The sequence below is a fragment of the Hylaeus anthracinus genome, unplaced genomic scaffold (genome assembly GCF_026225885.1).
Source record: "Hylaeus anthracinus isolate JK02 unplaced genomic scaffold, UHH_iyHylAnth1.0_haploid 11991, whole genome shotgun sequence".
Taxonomy (NCBI): Eukaryota; Metazoa; Arthropoda; class Insecta; order Hymenoptera; family Colletidae; genus Hylaeus; species Hylaeus anthracinus.
In genome coordinates, this window is record NW_026534339.1 from 376,369 (window position 1) to 400,822 (window position 24,454).

Below are 24,454 nucleotides of genomic sequence, written 5' to 3' on the forward strand. Positions count from 1 at the left end.
CTTTGATCACTTCCAAATAAACGGCTCATTAAATGGTTACTACATACTTGAAATAAAATTTAATAAAGAAATATCTACTTTTGAATACTTTCTGATATGATACGATCAACAGGAGGTTTACACGATACTAATTTTTTAATGTAGCCGTTACGTGTTAATTTTCCCTCGCTACAAATATTGGAGAACCCCTAAACGTTAGTCCAGAAATACTCATTGTAAATATCCCTAATAAAAATGTTCCCTATACAGGCTGTGTATTCCGAAATTGACTAGAAATCAATAATGGGTATTACGCTATCACGTGAACTTAGCTTCATGGCATGTAGCGCCACAACGCGGAATAGCTTAAACACTACCGCATGTAGTACATATTTATATTCAAATTTGGAGCGGAATTCAAATGGATTAACGCATTGAATCAACGAACCGCCACGTACTTTGTTAAAATATTCAACGTGGGTGATCAAGCGTGGGAAAGTCGAAAGTCAGGAGAGAAAAGGGAACGTTCGCTGAAAATACTTAAGGGAGTGGACTCCGTCGCCGAAAAGATCGACGCGACATAAAAACCGAACGACTACTAGAAGAAATAAATTAAGTAAAACATTTAGCCAGTAGGAGAGCTGAATGCAATTTCTGCTGTTCAAAATATGATGCTGGTAAGGTAAGGTAGGCTTTATAAGCAAACGAGACATCTGAATGTGGACAACGACAATGTATCGTTGCGAACAGCCGTCCGAGACACACTCACACATGCAACGCTCGGTAGCATTTCCGTGTACCTACGAGACTGCAAGGGCTTGCGTATTGCGATGTTACCGTTCTCACAACAGCGTCTCTCTACACTGTTGCCATTTCACTGAAGTCGAAATCGCGCTTAGCATTCCGTATCCTTACATTTGCCAACGTCGACTCTCAGTCTCTCTTCCTTCTTCATCGAACTGTTTTTTTCTACTTTCGTCGTCGCTTCGAAACTCTAGCTTTGCGCTGGACGCGGTTCGATCCCGGTAGGAGCCACTTATTTTTTTTTTACTTTTTCTTCCTTTTGTATCATTTTTTGTTATGGAAACAACCTTTTTATATATTAAGATTATTTTTATACAATATTGTGCAATTTTTATGTTTTCTATCGCATTGAAAAAGAAGTCAGGATGTGAAAGGACTTTTCTACAAGCGTTTATAAAAACTTACGTCATTATAGTTTGTAAATAACAATTTAATTATATTAAACAAACATTGCAAAAACAAAACATAACAAAACATGATACAAATGGAAGAAAAAGTAAAAAAAAAAGAACTGACTCCTAAAGGGATCGGAACCGCGTCCAGCGCAAAAGATCGACTTCGCAACCTGGCACTCCAACGACTGCGCAACGCTGCTTCTACGATACCTCCGACCCTTGTATGGTCGACACTCATCAATCGAAATTTAGCTATTTTTAAAAATTTATTTCTCGAAAACGAAAGATAGTAGCGCCTTCTCACTTGCAGAGATTGTTCTGCATACCCTTCTTTACATATGGACAAAATTTGATTAAAAAATTCGGGGAACACTAGGCGATGTCTCCCTGTGACCCCAGTCTCGTTCAAAAAGCGCTCGTCCGAATCGCAAACTTCCCTTGTGAGCTGTTGAACGTTTTTGAAGCGGTTTTTTCTCCGCGTCGTCCATAAATTATTGTAAATATGACCCGAATTGTATTATATGTGGTATCATTGTAATTAGAAAAATGTCACAAATGTAATATTGAAAGTCTCGCTTATTCGACTGGACTCTTACTTTCAGGTATCGCGGTATCACGCAGCTTATATGTAGGCATACGGACATGCCACTGGGCGTTGCATGTGTGCATGTGTCTCGGCACGGCTGCTCGCTAGCTATCATGGCCGGCATCATGCTACCGAATATTGTTAATTATGACAGAAAAGAGCAAAAGTAGAGTCGCTATGGGAGCTTGCGCTCTAGTTTGAACATTTATCTAGCGGAAACGACTATTGAGAAGTCTCGAATCTGCACTGTCAGGACATAAATAGGACAATACGGAACCCTTGCAGTCTCGTAGGCACACGGACATGCCACCGAGCGTTGCATGTGTGAATGTGTCTCGGACGGCTGCTCGTACCAACGATACATTGTCGTTGACGTCTCGCTTGCTTATAAAGCCTACCTTACCGATGGCATGTGTCTCCTTTGCTATGTGTTTCTGACTGAGTTTGCAGCGACAAATGCCGGAACTATATTTTACGTGTAACATGATAATCCTGGACAGAATGCAAGGGCTTGCGCATTGTCCTATTTATGTCTTGACAGTGCAGATTCGAGACTTCTCAATAGTCGTTTCCGCTAGATAAATGTTCAAACTAGAGCGCAAGCTCCCATAGCGATTCTACTTTTGCTGTTTTCTGTCATAATTAACAATATTCAGCAGCGTATGTTAGCTTAGACCAGGGCCGCCAAGCTACCGTATTTCGCGTTGAAGCCCGATTTAATTCGAGCTCCCGCATCTTGGCAGCGCCAGTGTCGTTACTACCACATACAACATAATCAGTGAGCCACACAAACAACAGCATGGTCCTATATATGTGTATTTGTACCTGCTTTAAAATGAAACTGAATAAGAAGTAAAGGAAGGAAAAAAAAGGTTCTACTTTATGAAATTAAATTTATTACACATAAATGTAATAAAAATATACAGTACAATATACAATAAAAAATATATATAATAAAAATATAATAAAATATATAATAAAAATATACATACGTCATATTTAAAAAATATATATAATAAAAATACAATGAAATATACAATAAAAATAGTGTAAAATGTACAATAAAAATATATAATAAAAAAATGCAATAAAATATATAATAAAAAAAATACTTAATACCTTTAAAGCATTTCCTGCTGGCTGCTTGGAGTCGACCCCTTTGGACAGTACAATATGTAATTGTAACGAAAAATGAATAGAAGCACCTTTTAAATGACACACATAATACTGAATACCTATCATAACTAAAAAAAGGAATGCAATAGAAGATAATATTATTGTAAGGTAATACACTAATCTCTGGATGAACCAGGAAGCACATTATAGGCGCCGGAGTCTCTACTGGTATCAGGATCAATGAAGCCCTTCAGTCCCACGCTGTCCTAAAGTTCCACATTGTCCTGGCATCCAAGGTGAGCACGGGTTGATCTATATTAACCTTATATAACATTGTATATACATCAAATGTTGGAGGTCTTCTCATTTACATGTAGTGTATAAATGTTATGTTTATATATTATTTTATCATATGTATATGTATAGAGATCAAAAACTTACATTCTTCTCGTTCTTCAATTTCTATCCCAATTTCTTCCTGTGGCTTGACAGATGCAGCAGGTGCTAGTTGATATTAATAGAATTCATTAAATATTTTCATTAAAAATTTTATGATATACTTTAAAAATTATTTACCGTTTTTTATCGTCCATGTCTTTAGTAAAATCGTTGAATTCCATCCAATCGTTCCAATCGTTGAATTATCGATCGCGTTCGATGGTGCGGTTAGCTTCGAAACAAGTGAAAACGTTCGTATGTTTCAGTGACCAAATAGGATATATGGAGTCAGGTGGAGTTCAAATTTTACCGGGTGCATACACCATAGAATAAACTTACACAGAATATGAACTTAATAGTACGTAAAAGAGTGACACTGGCGCCGCCAAGATGCGGGGGCCCGAATTAAATCGGGCTTCATGGTCACAAGAGTAGAGCTTGAGGGCCCTGGAAGCTAAGTTCACGTGATAGCGTAACACATACATGTCGAATTGAGTAACCTCCTCCTTTTCGAAGTCAGTTAAAAAATTTATTTACTTTTATTTAACTTTTACATCTTTTTAACGCAATTTACTTCTTTTTAACGCAATGCTATTGAAACGTAAAACGCGAAATCAAGTCGCAAATGCAATCGCGTCGCAATAGATGATTTGTTAATTATCTACAGTCAGTGTAAGAAGTATTCGTACACCAACCAATTTAAAATGAATGGTTCCTGTACGAATACTTATTACACTAAACTAACTGTATATCTTAGTTATTGAAAAAACAACTATCGGCTACGTAACGTTGAAGTTACTTAACGTAAGTGTGTGAAACTGTAATTATATAATTACTTCCAAATCACTTTCACACACAATTTCACATCCTAATTTATCCAGTTCTTATCGGCAGTTACATGCCGATTCATGATCTCACATCGCTTGGTGTATAAAAAAACATTAATCATCTTATTTCATTCAACACATTGTACAAATTAAAAGGTAAAGTGTGTTGAAGGTTACAATATTTATCGAACCTCCAAATTATACTATGCAAATTTTTACGACACCGTTGCTTATATAGATATATGCAGAACCAATTAAGACCTGTTCTGCAACATTTTGTGAAATTCTTTGTAATGACAATTTTAGAAGAATCACAAATTTATTGAAACAAAATCACTGTGTATTGAATTGATTACAGCTATGAAATATGTTCAATATGGAGACAATAGATGATCCATATCTGAGACATCTTTTCGATGGAGATGATGCATTTAATGTTTATAAAGACAACTTTACAAACTTATCGGTTGGTGCACCTGGACCTGATCTACTCAAACATTGTACAGAAATGATACAGAGAGCGACAGATCATCGACTGGTAAAAGATTAACATTCATTATACAGGTTGTCTATAGTTAAGCCCAGACAAACGCAGAGAATCAATTCTAGAACTAATTTCCAACAAAAAGTTCCTCTTAGATATTTTTCTAAATACCTCTTATTTTAGGAGTATTTTAACTTTTGATTTTTTTTCTGTGTTTTCGACTTTACACTTTTTAACTTTTTAACTCCATCAACTTACAGTGTAAAATTAAGACTAAATGTACCATTTGAAAAAGCATCTGGTATATTTAGTCTTAATTTTGCACTGTAAGTTGATGAAGTTATGGCAGTTTAAAAAGTGTGTAGTCGAAAACACAGAAAAAATATTAAGAGAAAATACTCCTAAAATAAGAGTATTTAGAAAAATGTCTAAGAGGAACTTTTTGTTGGAAATTAGTTGTAGAATTGATTCCCTGAATTTATCCAGACTTAACTGTAGACACCCTGTATATGTATTATCGAAACTTATCTCACCACATTAGAACGTATTCAAACATTTCTTGTAACTTCTACAACTTTTCCAAATTTATCAACAATTCATTAAATTGAGATACAAAAGTATTAAATGCATTAACATATTATGGTGACTCAAGCAATGTTATCATGTACTGACAAAATAGTATGAATGTTTTGAATATCTCAAGTTCATTAACATTAATTCTTTTTTTTTTTAATTTTCTACATTAGTTAAGTTTCTTAGAATTAAAATTTGTGTTATTAATGGTTTTTTCATCGATTAAAAGCTTCCTTTTTATTTGCTAAATTAATAATCTCCTGTTACATTACACTCAATAGTGCATTTACCATAGAAACAAAATTTTGTGTATCGTTAGCAAAGATATATTGTATAGAAGGCATATTACATCTTAGGAAGAAGAAAGGAAAGAGGGAAAGTATTATCTTTTTCAATATGGCATAACAGCAGGTCTGTGGGAGTGTCGCAAGGAACTGGCAATGTTCCTAACCAGGCAATATGGTGATCCAGTAAGCAGAGAAAATTTAATTTTAACCTGTGGAGCTTCGCACGGTCTTCAACTATTATTAAACACCATTGTTTCACCAAATGGAATAATTTTCGTAGAAGAAGTCACTTACATGATAGCCCTGGATGCTTTCAAACAATTTCCACTAATGAAAATAGTAACTGGTACAAATATCACATTGTTTTATGTAGGAGTATCAGGAATACTAAGTATTTTTATTCAATATTATGACAGAACTCTGTTTTTCGTCTGTTATTCGTAATAAGAAACATTAAAATGATGTCAAAATATGATTTAAATATAATAATAAGAACATATTTTTTTACTACAGTACCAATGAAAAATGATACTGTAGATGTAGATGCATTTGAAGAAATAGTCACAAAGGAGAAAAAAAATGGTAATTTCCTTCTCAGTGATGAGAAATTATTCTGGGCTATGTTTTATACTATTCCCACTTTCCACAATCCAACTGGTAGAACTTTACCACTAGGTAAACTATAAATTATATTTTCAGAAATTACAATGCATTTGGCTAATCATACGTTATGTTACTTTGTAATAGAAAGTTGCAAGCGTCTGATCGAAATAGCGAGGAACAATTCTATACTAGTTGTCTGCGATGATGTATATAACTTACTTTATTATGGAAACGGAAATCCGCCCCATCGACTGTTCTTTTATGACAACCTAGAGGATCCCAATTACAAAGGTGGCAATATTATATCAAATTGTTCATTTTCAAAGATTCTTTCACCAGCAATTCGCTTTGGATGGATTGAATGCCCTGCAAAAATAGCAAAGATTTTCAGATCATCGTAAGCTTATTCTCTATCTTAAGATAAGAATTGAAAAATGTGAAACAATTTTGTTTGACAACAGTTTTGATCTTGTTACCTTGTTCGATTTTTATGAATGCTTCACAATTTATAGAGGGATATTACGCAGTGGTGGTGCAGTTAATCACTACATTTCTGGTGTTATTACAAGTTTACTTCATCTAAAAATTGAAGACAAGTATCTTGATTACATTATTAATATTTATCGGGTGAGTTTAATTAATATTGTTTATTTAATTATATAGAACTCCTTGTAATTACACTCACATCCAAGTAATAATATTACACTTTTGTTCCATCTGCATTTTCTCATAAATTACAATCGTAAATTCACACTATATTATAAGTGGAACTTGATACTATTTATATATATTTAAAACTTGTTCTGAATATTAAAACATTTTATAAAGTACATTAAAGAAGTAAGAGTTGTATAAACAAAATAAACAACATATTTATTATGTACATGTAAATATTTTTTATGTAGGAACGATTATCAGTGCTATGTAATGTGTTGGATCAATATTTGCCAAAATGCTGTTCATACTACCGACCAGAAGGTGGTTACTTTGTATGGATTCATCTCCCACCAGGTATATATGCACTAAACACATCTGTTTTACCTAAAATTACTCATTATAAAAGACATCGGTATCAATGAAATGTAAACATTTTCTACAGGAATAAATGCTAATGATTTCATTAAATGGTGTCAAGAAAAACACAATATATCTGCAATACCAGGAGCACAATTTTCATACACAAAAAAATGTAATAATTTCATACGACTTAGCATAGGTTTTCACAACAAAGAAGCTTTAAAAACTGCTTCTACAACCCTTTGCAAGGTTCTCCTATATTACCTTGAAAATAATACTGAATATATGAAGAATTTGAACAATTAATTATTAAAATCACTTAAGTTAAAAGGAGAATAATTTATAGGTATATACACATTGGAAAAATCCACACAATTCTTATGTACATTTAAATTATAATAACAATTATTTTATAAGAGATCAAAACACTAATAAAAAAATAATATATTTTACTATAAGCACAAGAAAATATATTCTATTACTATCAATGTATTTTGAAATGCAATGTTATTACAAATTGTAAACAATGTTATACATTGTACCATTATTATATATTTTTTAATCCAACGCTTGATAAATATACACATGAAAACTAAAAATGACTATAGCGATTCACCCAAAAGTTCTTTTTGTTTTGTCTTCAATAAGTTTTCTGCTTTATCAATGTGTTCACGACTTATAGTACTTATATAACCTTCAATCTTGAAAGCTAAATCTGAAGGTACATTATTGTTTCTTTTCACTTTTTTTACGTACTTATTCCTCACATCGGTAATGTTATCTTTGCATTTTACAAAGTACGCTTTTGCTGTCTTCGCTAGTTTTTCTCTGTGTTCTCTTGTGACCCTATCGAATTATACAATGAAGTTAAAATAAATAACACAAACAATATCAGGAAACATTTCAAGTTAATATATGGTTCATTCTATTTTTACTATACTTACAAAGTATGTCATATGCAGTATTAATTGAACTTACTTAGGTATTGAAAGATATATCGTTGTACCCTGTTGTTGTGGATTTAAATTCATTTGAGATGTTGATAGTACCTTAACGATATCTGGAATTACTTGTGGAAATACATCCACATTCAATACTAATAAATTAGGTTGCCGACTAATCTTTACAAGTTCTTGAAGTTTATATTCACTTCCTTCGTGTTTTACAATTAAATCTTCAATAGCATCTGTACTTGTACGTAACCCCATGTATTTTACAATCTGATTTTTATACTCGTCAACCGCTTTGTTTAATTCAGACATCATATCTTCCACATTTATAACTTCAGCTATTTCATTTAAATCAACATGCACAGATTGCTGTAATTTTTTTTTATCTTTACCTCGATCTTTGCTTTTAAATAAGGCATGTGCTGTTGAAAAATTATTAAAGTTACTCAAATTGAGAGAGCGAAAAATAGAAAAATATATATTGGAAAAGCGATAGACAGCTAAAACGTTCGGTGAACGTACAAAATTATGTACGTTCATTACATGTTTAATTGAACAAATATCTAATTTTAAAATTCGAGGTCTTAAGAATATTTGTAAATTCATATTTAATTTTACCAAAGACCACATTTTCGAATTTCTTTATTCAACACATTTATATACATGCTTGTGACAATAATTTATATTGTAATAAACAATTTTATTATAACTACTCGCAACAAGAATTAAAATATATTTTAAGGTTAGTGTGCGCAAAGATAAACTGGCGCCACCAACGGAAAGTAGGTGAATTATTAGCAAGTAACACTGTGTGATACTGTGGCAGAGTGTTAACGTGTGGTTTGTTGTGTTTCATTCTACAGGGTGTCCCAAAAATGTTGGAGATCCTTGAAAAGGTGGTTTGGGGGGTGATTTGAAGCAACTTTTTCCTTAGCGAAAATATTGTCCGAGGCTTCGTTAAACAGATATTAACAAAAAACCCCAAACAGTCAGAGCGCGAGTATGCCGGTGGAGCGTAGGCTACGCGCTAAGCGGCTTCGCTCATATGCTACCGTGGGCGCTCCACCGGCATACTCGCGCTCTGATTGGTCAGTGTTTTCCGTTAATATCTCCTCAACGAAGCCTCGGACAACATTTTCGCTAAGGAGAAAATTGTTTCAAATCACCTCCCGAACCAACCCTTTCAAGGTGTTACAACATTTTTGGGACACCCTGTATTTTGTTCACGTTCCTCTGCGTAATATTATTTATTGAATATCTTTGAGTATTTCGCTAATCTTTGAAATCAGCAGGTACGTAAACATTTCTTTACTTTAATATTAGCAAAAGCAAAATAAAGTAATATGTGTGATTCTAATTATACTACGTTTTATTTCTGTTTGGATTTGGTATAGTTTCTTTTAGTACATATAACAGTATTTTGGATATTAGGACAAAAGAAGCGATACGAAATATAAAACGTTCATATAAAATGAAATGTAAAAGTAGTAACGGTTTCCTGTGTTCAGTGAGCAGTTGTAAAGAGAAATCGGAGACAAGTCAGTATCTCAGTTTTTTTCGCTTTCCATCTCAGCCAATAAGGTATCCATTGTTTAGCAATTGTTCATATTTACGTTTAATCATTCAATTATTTCTCAAATTATTGTAATATATATTTTAGAGCGAAAGCATGGGCTCAAGCATGTGGCAAGAAAAAGGATATGTCACCTACAAAGTTGTATTCTACTCATAGAGTGTGTTCCAAACATTTTGCTCCACACATGTTCTTAAACAATTTAAGGAATCGTTTACAACCACATGCAATTCCAGTCTTAAATATTGAAGAAAATGATACTACACCAACTGAAATCAATGGTAAATGATTCTGCATCATTCTGTATGATGTTGTTGTTGTTGTTGTTGTTGTTACTGAACTTAAAATGATGTTGTAGTACAAGCTTCACCAGATCATTGTGGGCAAGATACAAAACCAGACATGTGTAACCTTGTGCCTACATGTTCAATAACTAATTTGACAGGTAAATTACTTAATTTAAATTTGAGAAATTTACCTGTCAAATTAGTTTTAACAATGTTTTATTTTGCCTGTAATTTTAGGCATTAATGAACGCACAGAAAATGATAGTCATGTATCAAAACATGATAAAAGTGTTCAAGTTCAATTAGAAATAGCAGACTGTTGCTCGAGCAAAATAACAGCTCTGAAGAAAAAATGTGACGCTGCAGTAAAAAGAGCAAAGCGTGCAAAGATAAGAAGTAAAAAGGAAAAGACTCAAAAATACATGACGCTTGATGAATTGCATGATCTTATGTCTCAATTTTATCCCAAAACAATGATAGACTTTTTGAGAAACCAAGCAGCTAACCTGAAGAAAGAAGAATGGTGATAGATATATTGAAGAATTTAAAATGTTTCGTTTGACATTATACATAAAAGGACCAAAAGCTTATAGAGTATTATGGAATACTTTTATTTTGCCTTCAAAAAGAACACTGAAGAAGATGATTCAAAGTTTAATTATTTCTCCAGGTTTGAATGACATTGTGTTTGAATTTTTTTAAATAAAAACTACAAATTTAAAAGATTTAAATAGATATTGCTGTATAAGTATCGACACTGTCATTAAAACCCAGTTTACTCACTGTTTACAATTTATTAACGCACACATTACATATCACACTTTAAAATTTGTTGATACATTGTTAACTTCACGTAAGTGTAATGCAATTCATTTTGTTACTTTTTAAGCATTAAAATGTTATTACTAATCTTTTTAATTTACAATTCATTAATACAGATACTTGTTTACAGATGATTGAATTTTGTCCGGAACATCGTATTCAACAGAAATGAATTTTCCATGTAAGACGAATACTTTAAATTATAAGTCGTAAATTTTTCCAGGAAATGTTTGAATTATTAATGAAGAAATTACAATGTAATTTGACATATTGTACATACTTCAATTGTAGATAATCTAAGTGTAACTACGTTGATTATAAATAAAATAAAAGAATGGTACGTATTAGAAGTACAAAATTATTACAACATCTATGTAATATTATTACTTTCATTTCTCACTTAGTTTCATATGATTACTCGCATTACTTTTATGTTACACTTATAAATTTGTAGTATTTTAAACTTTGAATTTGTGTTACTTAGGAATCTGAATATTATTTTTACAATCTATAAAATATATTTTTTTTATAGATAAATATGGATAGAATGTTTTTTTACTAAAACACTATATTTTTTTAAATTCCAGCACTTATGTTCAGTGTTTTATACATACCGTCTGCAATTGCCTTTCTTTTTCTCTCAGTTTAAATATGCGCGCGATGCATACCAGAAACATGTCGGACCTCGGACACCAACATCAAAGGTGCCGACACGGAGTGACACTACTGGCAGTGTTGTAAGATGCGAAGATTTCCGACTGCAGCGCCGCCTGCGGTGGAGTAAGGAATCTCAGCTTATGACATCTCCGCTCTATAGAATAATATTCTTTGGTAGTTTCGTGCTATGCAAGTGTGAAGAATTGGAGATTTGTGGGGATCGACCTTTACGACTCCCCGAATAGTGGGGGAGAAACAATTGACGCGCGGGAGAATTGAAGACGGTAGAAACTGTTCAGAGAGAGTAGAAACTGAGACACGTGGAACGTCTGCCGGGAGAAATAAAGTTTTGTTGTGTTTAATAACGATTTCGTTATTCTACCTCTTTTTTTTTTTTACGTGAGGAAATGCGTTTACGCACGCCCCCTCATAAGGAGGGGGTAGTGTGGGACTCACCCCTTGATTTGATTTCAAGGGGAATACCCACTAAAACCTCACGGTGGCCGGCCACGGCGCATTGGGGAGGGGCACCGGGATCTCTTACGAACGCTACGTGTGCCCCCCGCAACGCAGGGAGGAGCGCCATCTCCGTTGGGGAGTAAATACCTCCCCACCTGACCGCGGGTGCCACAGCCCGCGGTCTCGCCTGTCCCTTTTAGTCGCTTCTTACGACAAGCAGGGATTACTGTGGGCGTATTCCATTGCCATTGACTCGTCCAGGGTGCAGAGCGCCCACATTGGTGACCCCGACGTGATCCGTCACGAGTTAGGACACCGACGCAGTTTAAAAAAAGGATCTAGCGTGCACGTGCACGCCGGCGTGTACGCTACAAGGGTCGGCAGAACAGCGATACAAAAATTCTGGAAGGCTGGTCGCTGGTCAGGGACTTCCTTTGGGAAACCATCGTCAACGGCGTGATCAAGGGCATCGAGCACCACATGACGAGGTCATCCTTTTGTACGCTTCGATAAAAAAGCTGAACGTCTCAAGCCATGGAGGAACAGCTACGGCAACTGCAGGAACGGATCCGGGAGCTGGAAATGGGAAATCAACCCGAAGCAGCCACGCCGTCCGTAAGTGTTGCAGCAGTGTATCGGCAGCCAAAAATCGCGAATTTTTACCGCGAAAACCCAGTGCTGTGGTTCCTCCAGGCGGAAGTCACATTGCGAAATGCGGGAATTACTGTATCTGCGACCAAAGCGGACTGTATTTCGGAAAAATTAGACATGGAGGCTCTTCAAGCCGTCCAAGATTTGCTAATCACGGAACCGAAACCAAAAAAAATTTATGAACTAATTAAGCCGCGTTTAATTTCCACATTCGGTAGTTCCAGTGAATCGCGCTTGCGTCAGTTAATCAAGGGTCAGGTTTCAACGCTCGGAAAACCCTCGCTGATTCTCACACGTCTGCGTGCTCTGGACTCAGGTTGTGCGACATTATTCGCACGGTTTTCTTAGATCAACTTCCGGCTCCGTGCCGAGCAGCGTTATCGGTCTCAGAGGAAAAAAATTTAAATAAATTAGCAGAAATAGCCGACAAGTACGTGGAGGTCCTCGAAATGGATCAGAACCAGATGTCAGTGGTCAATTCAGAGGGATCTTCGACCCTCGAACAGCTTATTGCGGAGGTGCGTAAATTGTCTGTTACTGTGCCCGACAGGTACCTGATACCGCACTTACATGACTTTTCGTTCAATTTGAGGGGAAAAACTATATTTTCCAAAATAGATCTCCTCAAAGCGTACCACCAAATTCCGGTCGCGCCTGAGGATATTCCAAAAACCGCGGTGATAACACCGTTTGGTCTTTTCGAATATACAACTATGCCCTTTGGGGTCCGAAATTCGAGTCAGTCTTTCCAACGATATATTAACCGCGCACTCATAGACCTAGACTTCGCGTTCTCATACATCGATGATATCCTCGTAGCTTCCTCCTCTCTTGAGGAGCACGAAATTCATCTGCGAATAGTTTTAGAACGATTAAAGGAATTTTCCTTACGCATAAACCCAGCGAAGTGTGAGTTCGGGAAAAAAGAATTAACCTTCCTAGGTTACTTGGTAGATCGGGAGGGATTCAGGCCGACGGCAGATAAGATAAAAGCAGTTTTAAAATTTCCAAAACCCCAGACGATCGTGGAATTGCGTAGATTCCTTAGGGATGGTAAATCAGTATCGCCGTGGTTTACAAAATGCCGCGAAAACTCAAGCGCCACTCCACAGGAATATACAAGGTTCCAAAAAGAACGATAAGCGCGAAATCCAATGGGAACCTGAAATGGAAAAAGTGTTTCTCAAAATCAAAGAGGAATTAGACAATGCGACACTGCTGAGTCATCCTGCACCTGACGCGAAAACCCGTGTCGTCACGGACGCATCCGACTTCACTATGGGCGCAGCCCTGGAGCAATATTTAGATGGTTCATGGAAACCGTTAGGCTTTTTTTCTAAAAAGTTTAGCTCCGCGCAATTAAATTACAGTGCGTATGACCGGGAGTTGACGGCGATGTACGAAGCGGTCAAGCACTTCAAACATTTTGTAGAAGGTACAGAGTTCAAGATCGCGACCTACCATAACCCTCTGACATATGCCTTTCGTCAGCGTGCGGACAAAGCATCCCCGCGACAGCGACGACAATTATCGTTTATCTCACAATTCACTACTTGCGTTGAATATATACCAGGTTCCAAAAACGTAGTAGCTGATCCGTTATCCCGAATCGAGTCCGTTCGTTTACCGCTAGAATTTGATCTCGTGGAAATGTCGGAACTTCAGAAAACCGATCCGGAATTAAAAACAATTATAAAATCGTCAGAACATTCACTAGTATTAAAAAGTATAGAATATAGTTTTCACTAACTAAGAACGCGTGTTTCTCAAACAAGAAGATATTTTTAACTGAAAAACAAATGATCAACACCGAGCTACGAAATTAGTTGGATACAGTATCGCATAAGTATCTTCCTAGCAGATACGTATCGCATACGCGTATTGCGATACGCGTATCGTCATGTGAAAGAGCTCTTAGAATCAACACCTCGGCTGGTTAATATACCTACATACATTGTATGTGTAACCAAATGTTTCGATCAGCTTCGAATCTGTCCAAAGGTTGAAAGCGTCGAGGAAGTAGAAAGAGACAGTTTGATAAAGAAGAAAGAGACAGTTTGATAAAGAAGAAAGAGAGACTGACAAGGGAACGGGCCCAAGTATGATGCTAATTTTTTGATGAACCTTTGCATAGTGGAAAACTGAAGCGAATGATATTCAGTTTTGGGGGTAGACGATTTATAGTTTACGTCGTAAACTTAACGAGATATTCAACATTGAAGTTATTATTGGTGCTTACTTGGTGAATTATAAGCGACTCTATCAACAGCGAATTCGGCGTGATCAGTAAAAGCATCAGCATAATAATTTCTCTGTCGCGAGTTCGAGTCCCGTTGAAACGTTCTTACACTATTCTTTTTTTTTCATTTTCTTTTAAAAATATATTCGTTAAATATGACTTATTTATAACTAATGTTCGGATATATTTTTTAAAACAAACAATTTCCATTTTGAATGTATGATGTACATGAACTTGGGTGATAATTTTTGAAAAAGCAGTGGAAACAAAAATTTTAATCACCATGTACATCGAATGAATGCTTTAGATTCACAACTGCAAAATTGTTTATTTAATTCTACTGGGAATAACGCTTGATTTACGTTAATGATATGTACTCGATTTTTGGGTAGCCATTATGCGTACCAAGCATATCTATGTAGAATAGAGATAAATATATTGAAATTCATTATACAAATAGAAACAAGAAGAAACAACAGCAATGTCTCGAAATAAGTAACTCGATCGGGACCGGCGAGTTGCTTATTTCGAAACAGGTATGGTATTCGGCTTGACCGTTCTCGAGCGTGACGAGGAGGAACCCGTAGACAAAACAGGGGGTTTGGTGTAGCGGCAAACTATAAAGTATAAAGTGATCGCTCGAGCACGAGTGTTATACTTTGGAGAATGATAGAAGATAACATGCTTTCTCATTTTAGCACTAGTAAAATGGAACGAATAAAACGTACATGACAACTAACAGTAGTATTCCGGAGAATACACACGCCAGAGAAAGAGAAAACATTACACACATTCTGTCCTCTTTACGCTTGGATTCTGTGCTATCAATGACTATTTCTTCAAAACAACTTGCACGCACAGAATCACTATCCATTTTCAAACTTTCAAACCTTCCTTCATGTGACTGTCACGATAAAACGAAATAAACTTTCGATCAAACATAAAAATCGTTGTAAAGACTTACTGACCTACAGCAAGTAGGTATTCCGGCATGATATGTTACGTTAAAAAATTAATTTTGACCTTAAAATATGCGTAAGGTAATATATAATATGCAGTATATAGTACATGATATCCAAAAAATATATTTCTGATAGAAAATTGAAAAAAAAAATACATCAATCGGGATTCGTACCCGGGGTCAAGCAGAGTTACAACCTAATACTCTGTCAATACATTCAACAAACCTTGCTAGATGCTTTTATTGTACATCGAAAACAAACACCCATTCTGAAAAAAGCCAAAATGGTTTTGCAGTACTACATGCGTACTACGACCCCCATAGGGTGTCGTTGCAAAAGCGATTGCAACATCCGTGCCTTCCCTTTGTTAGTGTGCTTTTTCTTATGTAATTACGTATACTCAAAAATAATGTTCATAAACGTTTTACCTTTTTTATTATACAATAGTTTTTACATTGCATACTTACCAATGTAATTTTATGAGTCGAGGAAGCGACCTTTCCGGCTGATTTTTTTTTTAACTGTTCCTTATAGTTACATATTTTGCAATTTCGCTTTTGAAACATGCTAAAAATACATTCAAAGGCAGGAATTTTTTTTTCAATTTTTTCCAAAAAACGCTTGACGAGACGATAGATTTACCTTCCCTTGATTACGAAATGCATAATTATTATATGTTTTTTTTCATTATTGTGCCTGAAAAACGGGAAAAATTATCTAGTAGTTCACCTACTTTTCGTTGGTGGTGCCAGTTTGTCTCCTACGCACCCACTTTTTCATGTACTTGGCGTAATTTTTTTACTTTTTTGAAATTTTTTATCGATATATCTCGAATTATAAGTAAAGTTTAAGAATTCTTCTTCGCACAGAGAATGCTAAAAATTTAAGTAAAATTTAATTTCTATTCAGTATATAATACATCGAAAAAATTATTGTCAAACTGATTATCTCATAACTGAACATAATTTATACAAATGACATCACAAAATAATTTAAGAGTATACATACTGTACGTATAATAGGCAAAATATACAATAATAAATAAACTATCACGAACAGATATAATGAAATTTAATAACTTTTAACACACTTTTATATATACATATTTGTTGATTCTTTTCTCTTCTATAGATGTTTAATAAATATAGAAAGGAAGCAAAAAACAACACAGATGTGAATTAATTATTAATTATGTCAAATATTTTATACGAAAATTATAAGAAAATAAATTTTATTCAACTTTAATAAATTGTTCTCTGTAACAGTTGTAATTGTCAAGTTGTAGTTGTCAAGTAAGTATCGGTGCCCATAACGTAACTACATATAAGAAGTAACTATTATTATTCATGAACCGATTGAGTTAAAAAATTAACCAGATTTTGAGACGAAAATATGAAATCTAAATATAAAGTTTCATTAAAATCTATTCAGCCATTTAAACGCAATTGTGTTAACAAATATTCGAGATTTCGAAAAAATCTATTTTTTTAATAGTCTTAGTGTGGTTAGGAGGTCCTAAAACGTGAATTCCCGAGAAAAAATTTTTGTTCGTTAGAAGAATATCAGTCGGAAAGTGAAAATGTCTGGTGAGTCAAAATCGCATTACGATGGCTCATGTCGCTTGCCAGCGACTGGGGTTGCCGTTTGCCGTATACCGTCCTAAGCCTGTAGCAATGAAGGAGACCGTGATAGGCTGATAGGTATAGCATTAGTAAGACGAAAGATCCCCGAACGGCAACCTTGCCGGCGCCGGCGACTGGAATCTCAACGTTTCAAGAGCGAGAGAGACAGGGTCATATTCACCGTCCCTTTCAACTCTCGAAATTGTCCGAAGTCATCCGGAGCGCTGGGCTCACGTACGCGCGGATCGTGGAAATTGTCGATACTCCGCCCATTAACTTTAGCATCACTGAATAGAGTACGGACCGAATGAAAACTATCAAAACTTCCTCACTGTACCGCAAACGGCACTGCAGTCAGAAATCTTCGCATCTTACAATACTGGCTACTGGTTGTACTTATACTGTGGTGCAGTGCTGTAGCTATAGGTAGCAACGTATGATACCATGATCCCATAGCAACGGTTGTCGTAAAAACCGGGAAAACTGTTTTATTAATTATAAAAAATGTGTTTTGTCTGTAAAATTAATTCAAACCTTATACCTATGTTATAATTTATCTACACAATTAATATTATTGCATGGTAAGAAGTACTTCCAATTTTCATTTATAATTCTATTTTTCTTTGAGGCGACTAAGGGTGCCAGTTTATGGTTGTGTTAGATACTTTATTGATGCTAAACCAGTGCACATTAGAAATGGCTAGAACTGCTACTTGTGAATCACTCGTGATTCGATCACGTTTGTTGGCAATTACGGTGATTTTTCACAGTAATTCGTGATTTTTCGTGATCGCTTCTGATTAGTGAAGAACATAACCGTTCCTTGCACGCGTTGTTAGAATCTTTAGCCTAAATGCAAATGCACCATAATGAAAAACACCCTCCTGTATATTTTACATATATTCTACGTAAGTATGTAATTAAGGGTGCGCAGGAGGTAAACTAGCGCCACTAACGGAGAGGAGGTGAACTACTATATAGTAAGCTGGCACCACCAACGAACAGTAGGAGAACTACTAGATAGCTGACAAAAAATTTGTACGACAATATGGCTGCTTCGCTATCGCGCTGTCCACTGCAGCGCTGCTGTCGTCTCTGCTGCGGTGTTGTGCCAGTAGTATAAAGACGCTTTTCAGTATGGTTCAGTATCGTAGTAAGTTTAAAAAATGCCCGCGGTCATACATTTTTCTTTTAACTCTTTCAGTGCCGGGAGCCGATATATCGGCCCTTGCTGCACTGGCGAGAAGTGCCAGAGCCGATATATCGGCCCGAAGCTTGTAGCGTTTTACTATTCGCATTGCGAGAGAACTCTATATTGTCTGTATATTGTTATCTATACATTATATCTATAAATATAAATTTAATAATGGGAAATAAGCAACATATTTATAAAACCATGTTATACTTGTATTTAATTTTTACATTAAAATTATTTTGGAATATGGAGAATTGTTAGAAGATAACACGCTAAAATACATATGTATAGGGAAATGATGATAAAATGATTATTACACAGAATTAGTTCCGTTTTCTTGTTATTTACAATTTAACTCTCGGACACCGGGCGGTCGCACGAACGACGGAGCCGGGTCACTATTCAGGCACTATTAATAATGCCTCATAACCAATTGTTTTTGTTAATATTTTGTCCCGAAACAATTCCCGATTTATTTTGCAATAAAGTTCGAAACATTTCTGTCGCTAACAGTTAGAATAGTGGGGAGAGCTGATTGTTACGGATCGAGTTACAATGTAAACGCATGGCTCGACACTCTCGATCACAGAGGAATGGGACTTCGGAAAACGACGGAAAAATGACCCAGGCCCGGTGTCGGAGGGTTAATGCTAAAAAATTGTGATTTTTGTCGTTTTTTGCTTTTTAAAGAACAAAATCCATCTATAAAAATTGGTTTTAGTAAATTTGCTCAGTTTCGTCCAAAAGAATATGTAATAGTCGGAACCTGTGGAACACATTCTGTGTATGTATGTGTAATGTATCAAAATGTAAAGTTAATGCTTCATAGTGCCAAACTGCAAAAATTAATTCCTACGTCTTGTAATTTTCCATGCACATATAAAGAAATGTTATCAAATATGCGCTGTGATGTTTCAAATGAAGCAATTTCAATCCCATTCGTAAACAATTGCAAGGTATATTTGAAAATCATTTGATTGTACCTATTTCATGCAATAAATGGACAAGTACAGATAGATCTAATTTAGAGCCTATAGAATACTCAATACCAGCATTTCTTAATGAATTAGAAAACAAAATGTTGCAATTGCAAGTCCATGATTTCATAGCAAAAAATCGAAGTAGTTATTTGAAATATTCAAAAGGAAGTTTAAATCCCGATGAGTTTGTTGTCGTCAGAGATTTTGCCGAAAATTATTCATTTATTATGCAAGATACAATACAAAATTATCATTGGTCCAATAAACAGGATACAATATATACGTTCGTTGCCTATTTTCTGCCAGATAATTGTTTAAAACATGAAAGTTTTGTCATTCATTCAGATTGTTATGAACATGATAGTATTTCTGTTAATTTCCTTTCATTTCATTTCATTTCATTTCATGTTGTATCATTGAAATCAGAAAAATCTCACAAATACGTCGGCAAAAATTTAATTAGAGAAAAGTCTAAAATAAGAAGGTTTTATCGAAGAATTATTATTTGTATGAGTATCTCCCCGATATCTCGGTTAAAATTTTAAGATTTTTCTGCTGTGTAACAGCGTGATATGTAGAATTTACATTACACGAATTATTAAAATTAATCGATATTATATCATGTTTGGTACCATTTTCGTCAGTGTAATACCAGGAATTCAGTAGTGCAATTTGTTTCTTTAACTTTTATAAAACACAACAAAAAGTGAACATATCATGACAAACATTTCACACTTTATTGGTCGGACCCTTTGAAGTCCGTCGTGGGTTAAAGTCGGCACACGTGCGCTTTGGATGGTTCAACCCTTGGTTTATGGCTTTCAGTGATCACCCGATTTCACTTCATATGCATCGTATTATTACGGGAGTAACGCCGTTGGATTCCTTACGTTTTCCTGATGAAAACGCTACTAAACACTATGTAAATCGGACTATTTTTAACGAAGATAGGCAAAAAGCGTACAAATCATGTTTTCCGTATAATTTCCTTCTAAATAATCCGAATTGTATCGTGTCTGGTACCATTTTCATCGGGATAACATAAGGAATCGATTGGTAATACATTCTTTGGGTCTAGTTTGCTACGTCTTTTTTATGGTACCATTGTTGCCCGGCGGCGTACTAACATGTGTACTCGGAAAAGCTTGAAAATATTCGAGTTGCCCGGTTCTTTCGAGCCGCTTGATTTTTTCGGACCGCTCGATTCTATTCGGGTAGCTTGAAAAATTCAAGTTACTTGGTTTCTTTCGAGTAGCTTGAATCTTGCAAGAATCTTTTCACAATAATGAAAACAAACACATAATGATTATGCATTTTGTAATCAGGGGAAGTAAATCTATCGACCTATCAAGAGTTTGTTTCGAAAATTTGCAAAAAAAAATTTGTTCCTTAAAAACACATTTTTATCATATTTTAAAGGTGAAATTGCAAAATCGGGCGTTAGAGTGGCATGCGGAGTGATATAAAGAATATTTTAGAAAAAGAATCGTGAGAAAATATTGCTTCTTCGCTTCAAAAAACTTGATGTGCTTCGTTGCTGTGAAATCTTGATGATTTGTATGGCAATATGGTTGCTCCGCTATCACGCTGTCCACTGCAGCGCTGTTGTCGTCTCTGCTGCGGTTGTTACGCTGGTAGTCTAAGAAGCTTTTCATCATGGTTCAGTATCGTAGTAAGTTTAAAAAATGCCCGCGGTCATACATTTTTCTTTTAAGCAAGTGTGTATATGTATATAGAAATTGGTAAAAAACATTATGTACGTGTAAACTAACTTGGATTGATTACAATAGATTGAAAAAATTGTGTTTTGTGATGATGAAAAAAGTAGGTATAGCTAGTATGAACGTAATAAGATAGACAAAAGCATACGCATAATGAAATATAAGTCTTATTGAAAGAGAATAAATGGTAAAAGTGTAGTAGTAAAATGTACCTTTACGATAATTGTAAATGATTGTAATAAATGCTTTGCGAAGTACTGGAATTCTATATTACATCTATAAATATAAATTTAATAATGGAAAATAAGCAATATATCTATATTTTAAATTTATATGAAAATATTTATATTTTATTATTTAATGTTTTATTAATAGTTTTATCGATAATTTTTCTATCTTTAGATTTAATAAACTTTTATTTTTATTATGGAGTAAGATTAATTTTGACATTTATAATTATTGTTTATCGAGGATTAGAAATTATACGATTAATATCGAGATATTATTTTATATTTTACACATTATTTTTTTCTTTACCTTTAGTAATATTTATTTTTTATATTATTATATTTTTTAATACAAATGTATTTTTTACATTAGGAATAAGGTTAAATAATGATAATTTAAATATATATAAATTTATATTTATTTATATAATATTATCTTTTTTTATTAAAATTCCTATATATTTATTTTCTTGTTGGTTATTAAAAGCTCATGTTGAAGTTCCAGTTTACGGTTGCTAATTTTAGCTATAATTTGTAGTTTATAACGCTGTTTCTAGTACACCTCTTCTCTAACACTTGTTCGTTTGACACTCATCAATCGAAATTTAGATATTTTTTAATATTTATTTTTCGGAAACGAAAGAGAGTCGCTCCTTGCCAATTTTACATACTCGACTTTCTTATACATACTTTTTGTCGCATACTGCAATACTAATATTTAATATATCAATTTATTACGAATTTGAAAATGTATGCTGTTATTAATAATCAAATATAACAATAGTAAATGAAAAATCTAATCTTTCCTGTTATTATTTTTATTTTATAAAATGACAAGTATGATACACTGAACAAACGCAAGTGCAGAACGATATGTAATACAATAAATAATTTATACTTCCCTGATATTTGTCAATTCTTTCTTGCATATTACATCATTTTGTGTAACAATCATTTTATCATCATTTTCTTATACATATGTATTTTAGCGTGTTATCTTTTAACAATTCCCCATATTCCCAAATAATTTTGATGTAAAAATCAAATACAAGTATAACATACACTTAAAATTAATAATCTATAAGAGTCTCATCGTTAGACGCCTGCTCGGAGAAGAAAGAGTACGGGGGTTTGTTCCTGGACGCTTGTCGCTTGTCCGATGTTAAGAATTCGGTGACAATACCTGGATCCCTCTTGTGCTGAAAAAAAAACAGTTTCTCCTGGACAGTACCGCTTGATGCAGAGGAAAGTGAATAATATTTATCTTCAAATGTTCGTCGTTTTTTTTGCTGGACAAAATTTCCGTTTTTATTATAATGTTCCCTCTCTCCCTGCCCCTTCTTTCTTTTTTCTGTTTTTTTTTTTATACGTGAAGAAATGCATTTACGCACACCCCCTCAAACGGAGGGGGTAGTGTGGGGCTCGCCCCTCAGAAGAAGAGGAATACCCACTAAAACTCCACCAAAATAAATATTAACAAAAACAATCTTAGCATTCATGAAATGTTACATGCAGAAGTTTATTACAAGCATGCAACATGGGCTCGCCCCTCAGAAGGAGAGGAATACCCAATAAAACTCCACCAAAATAAATATTAATACTACCAATTTTTTACGTATTTCTACATAGCTATTAATTATTCGATACAATTTTCCTGCTTTTGGCCGCTTCTTGCGCTTCAATGATGTACTGCGGTTCCCGAATTGGTATGCTTCTAACAACTCTACTATCTATTATTTCGGGAACCAAGCAGTCCTCGTAGAATCGCTGTAACGATGGTAACATTGTGTCTTTCCAAAATGTATCATCGCGCTCAACAATCACGTACTTTATTCCAAGAGGCGTCCACATTGCAAAAATACACTACTTTCTTTGCATCCGAAAGATGCGACTGATCGATGGGAACTAGTTGTCCAGAGCCGGGACACCCGATGTTCTTATGTTGTGTTAAAAAGAAACAGACTCTTTGAAAGACAGAGGTCAATGGTAGGGGCAAGACTATTACGGAGTTTGTAGGACTCAGGTTATAACAGTATGGCCTGTGCCGTGAACCCAGCGAACGGCGGCACTTTCGCTAACTGAAACCCATGTGTTGCATAGGTGTGCATAAAGTTTGAAAAACGAACGAAATTCTAAAACGACCCATAGAGTCTACGGCATAGACGATACTATCTGTCGTATGCCGGAACGTTTCACGATGCAACCTTTCACATTTGGTACAAGGTTATTACCGCGATTATGTGGTGTTTGATATCATTTTTATCGGGAAAGCATAAGGAATCCATTGATACTATTTTCGTGACAATCTGATGAAAAATATAAACATTTTATGTACAGCAGTACATCATTTTACGATTGACTGTCCGTATCTTTTGTTCTGCGCCGAGCGCCTACCTGGGTTCGCTCGATAGTCTCGGTATCAACGGGCGATCGACTCATCAATTTTTCATAAAACCAATTCTTTATTCTTTATCGTATCAACGTGAACGTGGTGCCATTGGGTTCTTAGTGTTCTCCCGAAAATGATATCTTACATCGCATAAATCGGACTATTACGATTAAAAATCATTTCATTTTTTAAACAAGGGGGTGCATTCTGTTATGTTCCGAATCGCGGATGCGGTTCGTCCGGTTGAAAAACTCTCCGCCTTTGCCTCACGCCCCTCCTTATGAATACGCGTATGAACGAGATGGCTCGTTTCTCCTACTCCTTTCTTACTTTATAGCTCGGCTTATCCATTGACTGTTGAGGTAGGTCGTGGCCTTGAGTAGGCCAGGGCCCTCGGGTCTCTTCTCCTATGTTTATATAAGCGAGGAGAAAATAATGACAAGAACGCATCGATGTCATTGATCCCTTTTTGGTTTTAGGCACGTGCCAAGAATAAAGTTCTTTTTTAAAGTGCTTTTTTATTTGTACTTTTCAGCCTACATTCGTATGTTATTTCTACCGTCTCGATTGTCGGTATTTTGTATGTTATAGTACAGTTATCTGAATTTGTA

At 35.0% G+C, this 24,454-nt stretch overlaps 3 protein-coding genes and 2 long non-coding RNA genes across 9 annotated transcripts; 2 read left to right on the forward strand and 3 right to left on the reverse strand.

Moving 5' to 3' along the window:
• Nucleotides 1-2,212: 2,212 nt before the first annotated feature.
• Nucleotides 2,213-3,703, reverse strand: LOC128888310 (uncharacterized). 2 transcript variants are annotated; one of them, XR_008460225.1, is made up of 4 exons: nt 3,658-3,703; nt 3,457-3,550; nt 3,322-3,384; nt 2,213-3,192 (listed from the first exon to the last, which is right to left on the reverse strand). It is a non-coding gene; the product is annotated as an uncharacterized LOC128888310 (long non-coding RNA). The 2 variants fall into 2 exon arrangements; XR_008460224.1 differs by lacking the exon at nt 3,658-3,703 and having other exon boundaries at nt 3,457-3,631.
• Nucleotides 3,704-3,937: 234 nt separating this feature from the next.
• LOC128888300 (2-aminoadipate transaminase) lies at nt 3,938-7,415 on the forward strand. The gene is made up of 8 exons (XM_054145029.1): nt 3,938-4,122; nt 4,504-4,683; nt 5,559-5,835; nt 6,003-6,164; nt 6,237-6,489; nt 6,605-6,719; nt 6,998-7,103; nt 7,192-7,415. The coding sequence occupies exons 2-8, from the start codon at nt 4,513-4,515 to the stop codon at nt 7,413-7,415; spliced, it is 1,308 nt and encodes a 435-aa protein (XP_054001004.1). The 5' UTR covers nt 3,938-4,122; nt 4,504-4,512.
• LOC128888311 (uncharacterized) lies at nt 6,323-6,991 on the reverse strand. The gene is made up of 3 exons (XR_008460226.1): nt 6,778-6,991; nt 6,569-6,671; nt 6,323-6,458 (listed from the first exon to the last, which is right to left on the reverse strand). It is a non-coding gene; the product is annotated as an uncharacterized LOC128888311 (long non-coding RNA).
• A 120-nt stretch (nt 7,416-7,535) lies between the features above and the next one.
• LOC128888304 (ribosome-recycling factor, mitochondrial) lies at nt 7,536-8,833 on the reverse strand. The gene is made up of 2 exons (XM_054145035.1): nt 8,088-8,833; nt 7,536-7,955 (listed from the first exon to the last, which is right to left on the reverse strand). The coding sequence occupies exons 1-2, from the start codon at nt 8,687-8,689 to the stop codon at nt 7,712-7,714; spliced, it is 846 nt and encodes a 281-aa protein (XP_054001010.1). The 5' UTR covers nt 8,690-8,833; the 3' UTR covers nt 7,536-7,711.
• A 139-nt stretch (nt 8,834-8,972) lies between these two features.
• On the forward strand, nt 8,973-11,081 carry LOC128888306 (uncharacterized). Of its 4 annotated transcripts, none has more exons than XR_008460221.1 (6): nt 8,975-9,351; nt 9,454-9,640; nt 9,720-9,913; nt 9,991-10,077; nt 10,157-10,772; nt 10,872-11,053. XR_008460221.1 is itself a non-coding variant. In XM_054145045.1 (5 exons), the coding sequence occupies exons 2-5, from the start codon at nt 9,531-9,533 to the stop codon at nt 10,444-10,446; spliced, it is 681 nt and encodes a 226-aa protein (XP_054001020.1). In that variant the 5' UTR covers nt 8,973-9,351; nt 9,491-9,530; the 3' UTR covers nt 10,447-11,053. The 4 variants fall into 4 exon arrangements, 2 of the variants coding, with proteins under 2 accessions (XP_054001020.1, XP_054001019.1); XR_008460222.1 differs by having other exon boundaries at nt 10,157-10,589; XM_054145045.1 differs by having other exon boundaries at nt 8,973-9,351; nt 9,491-9,640; nt 10,157-11,053.
• The last annotated feature ends 13,373 nt before the right edge of the window (nt 11,082-24,454 follow it).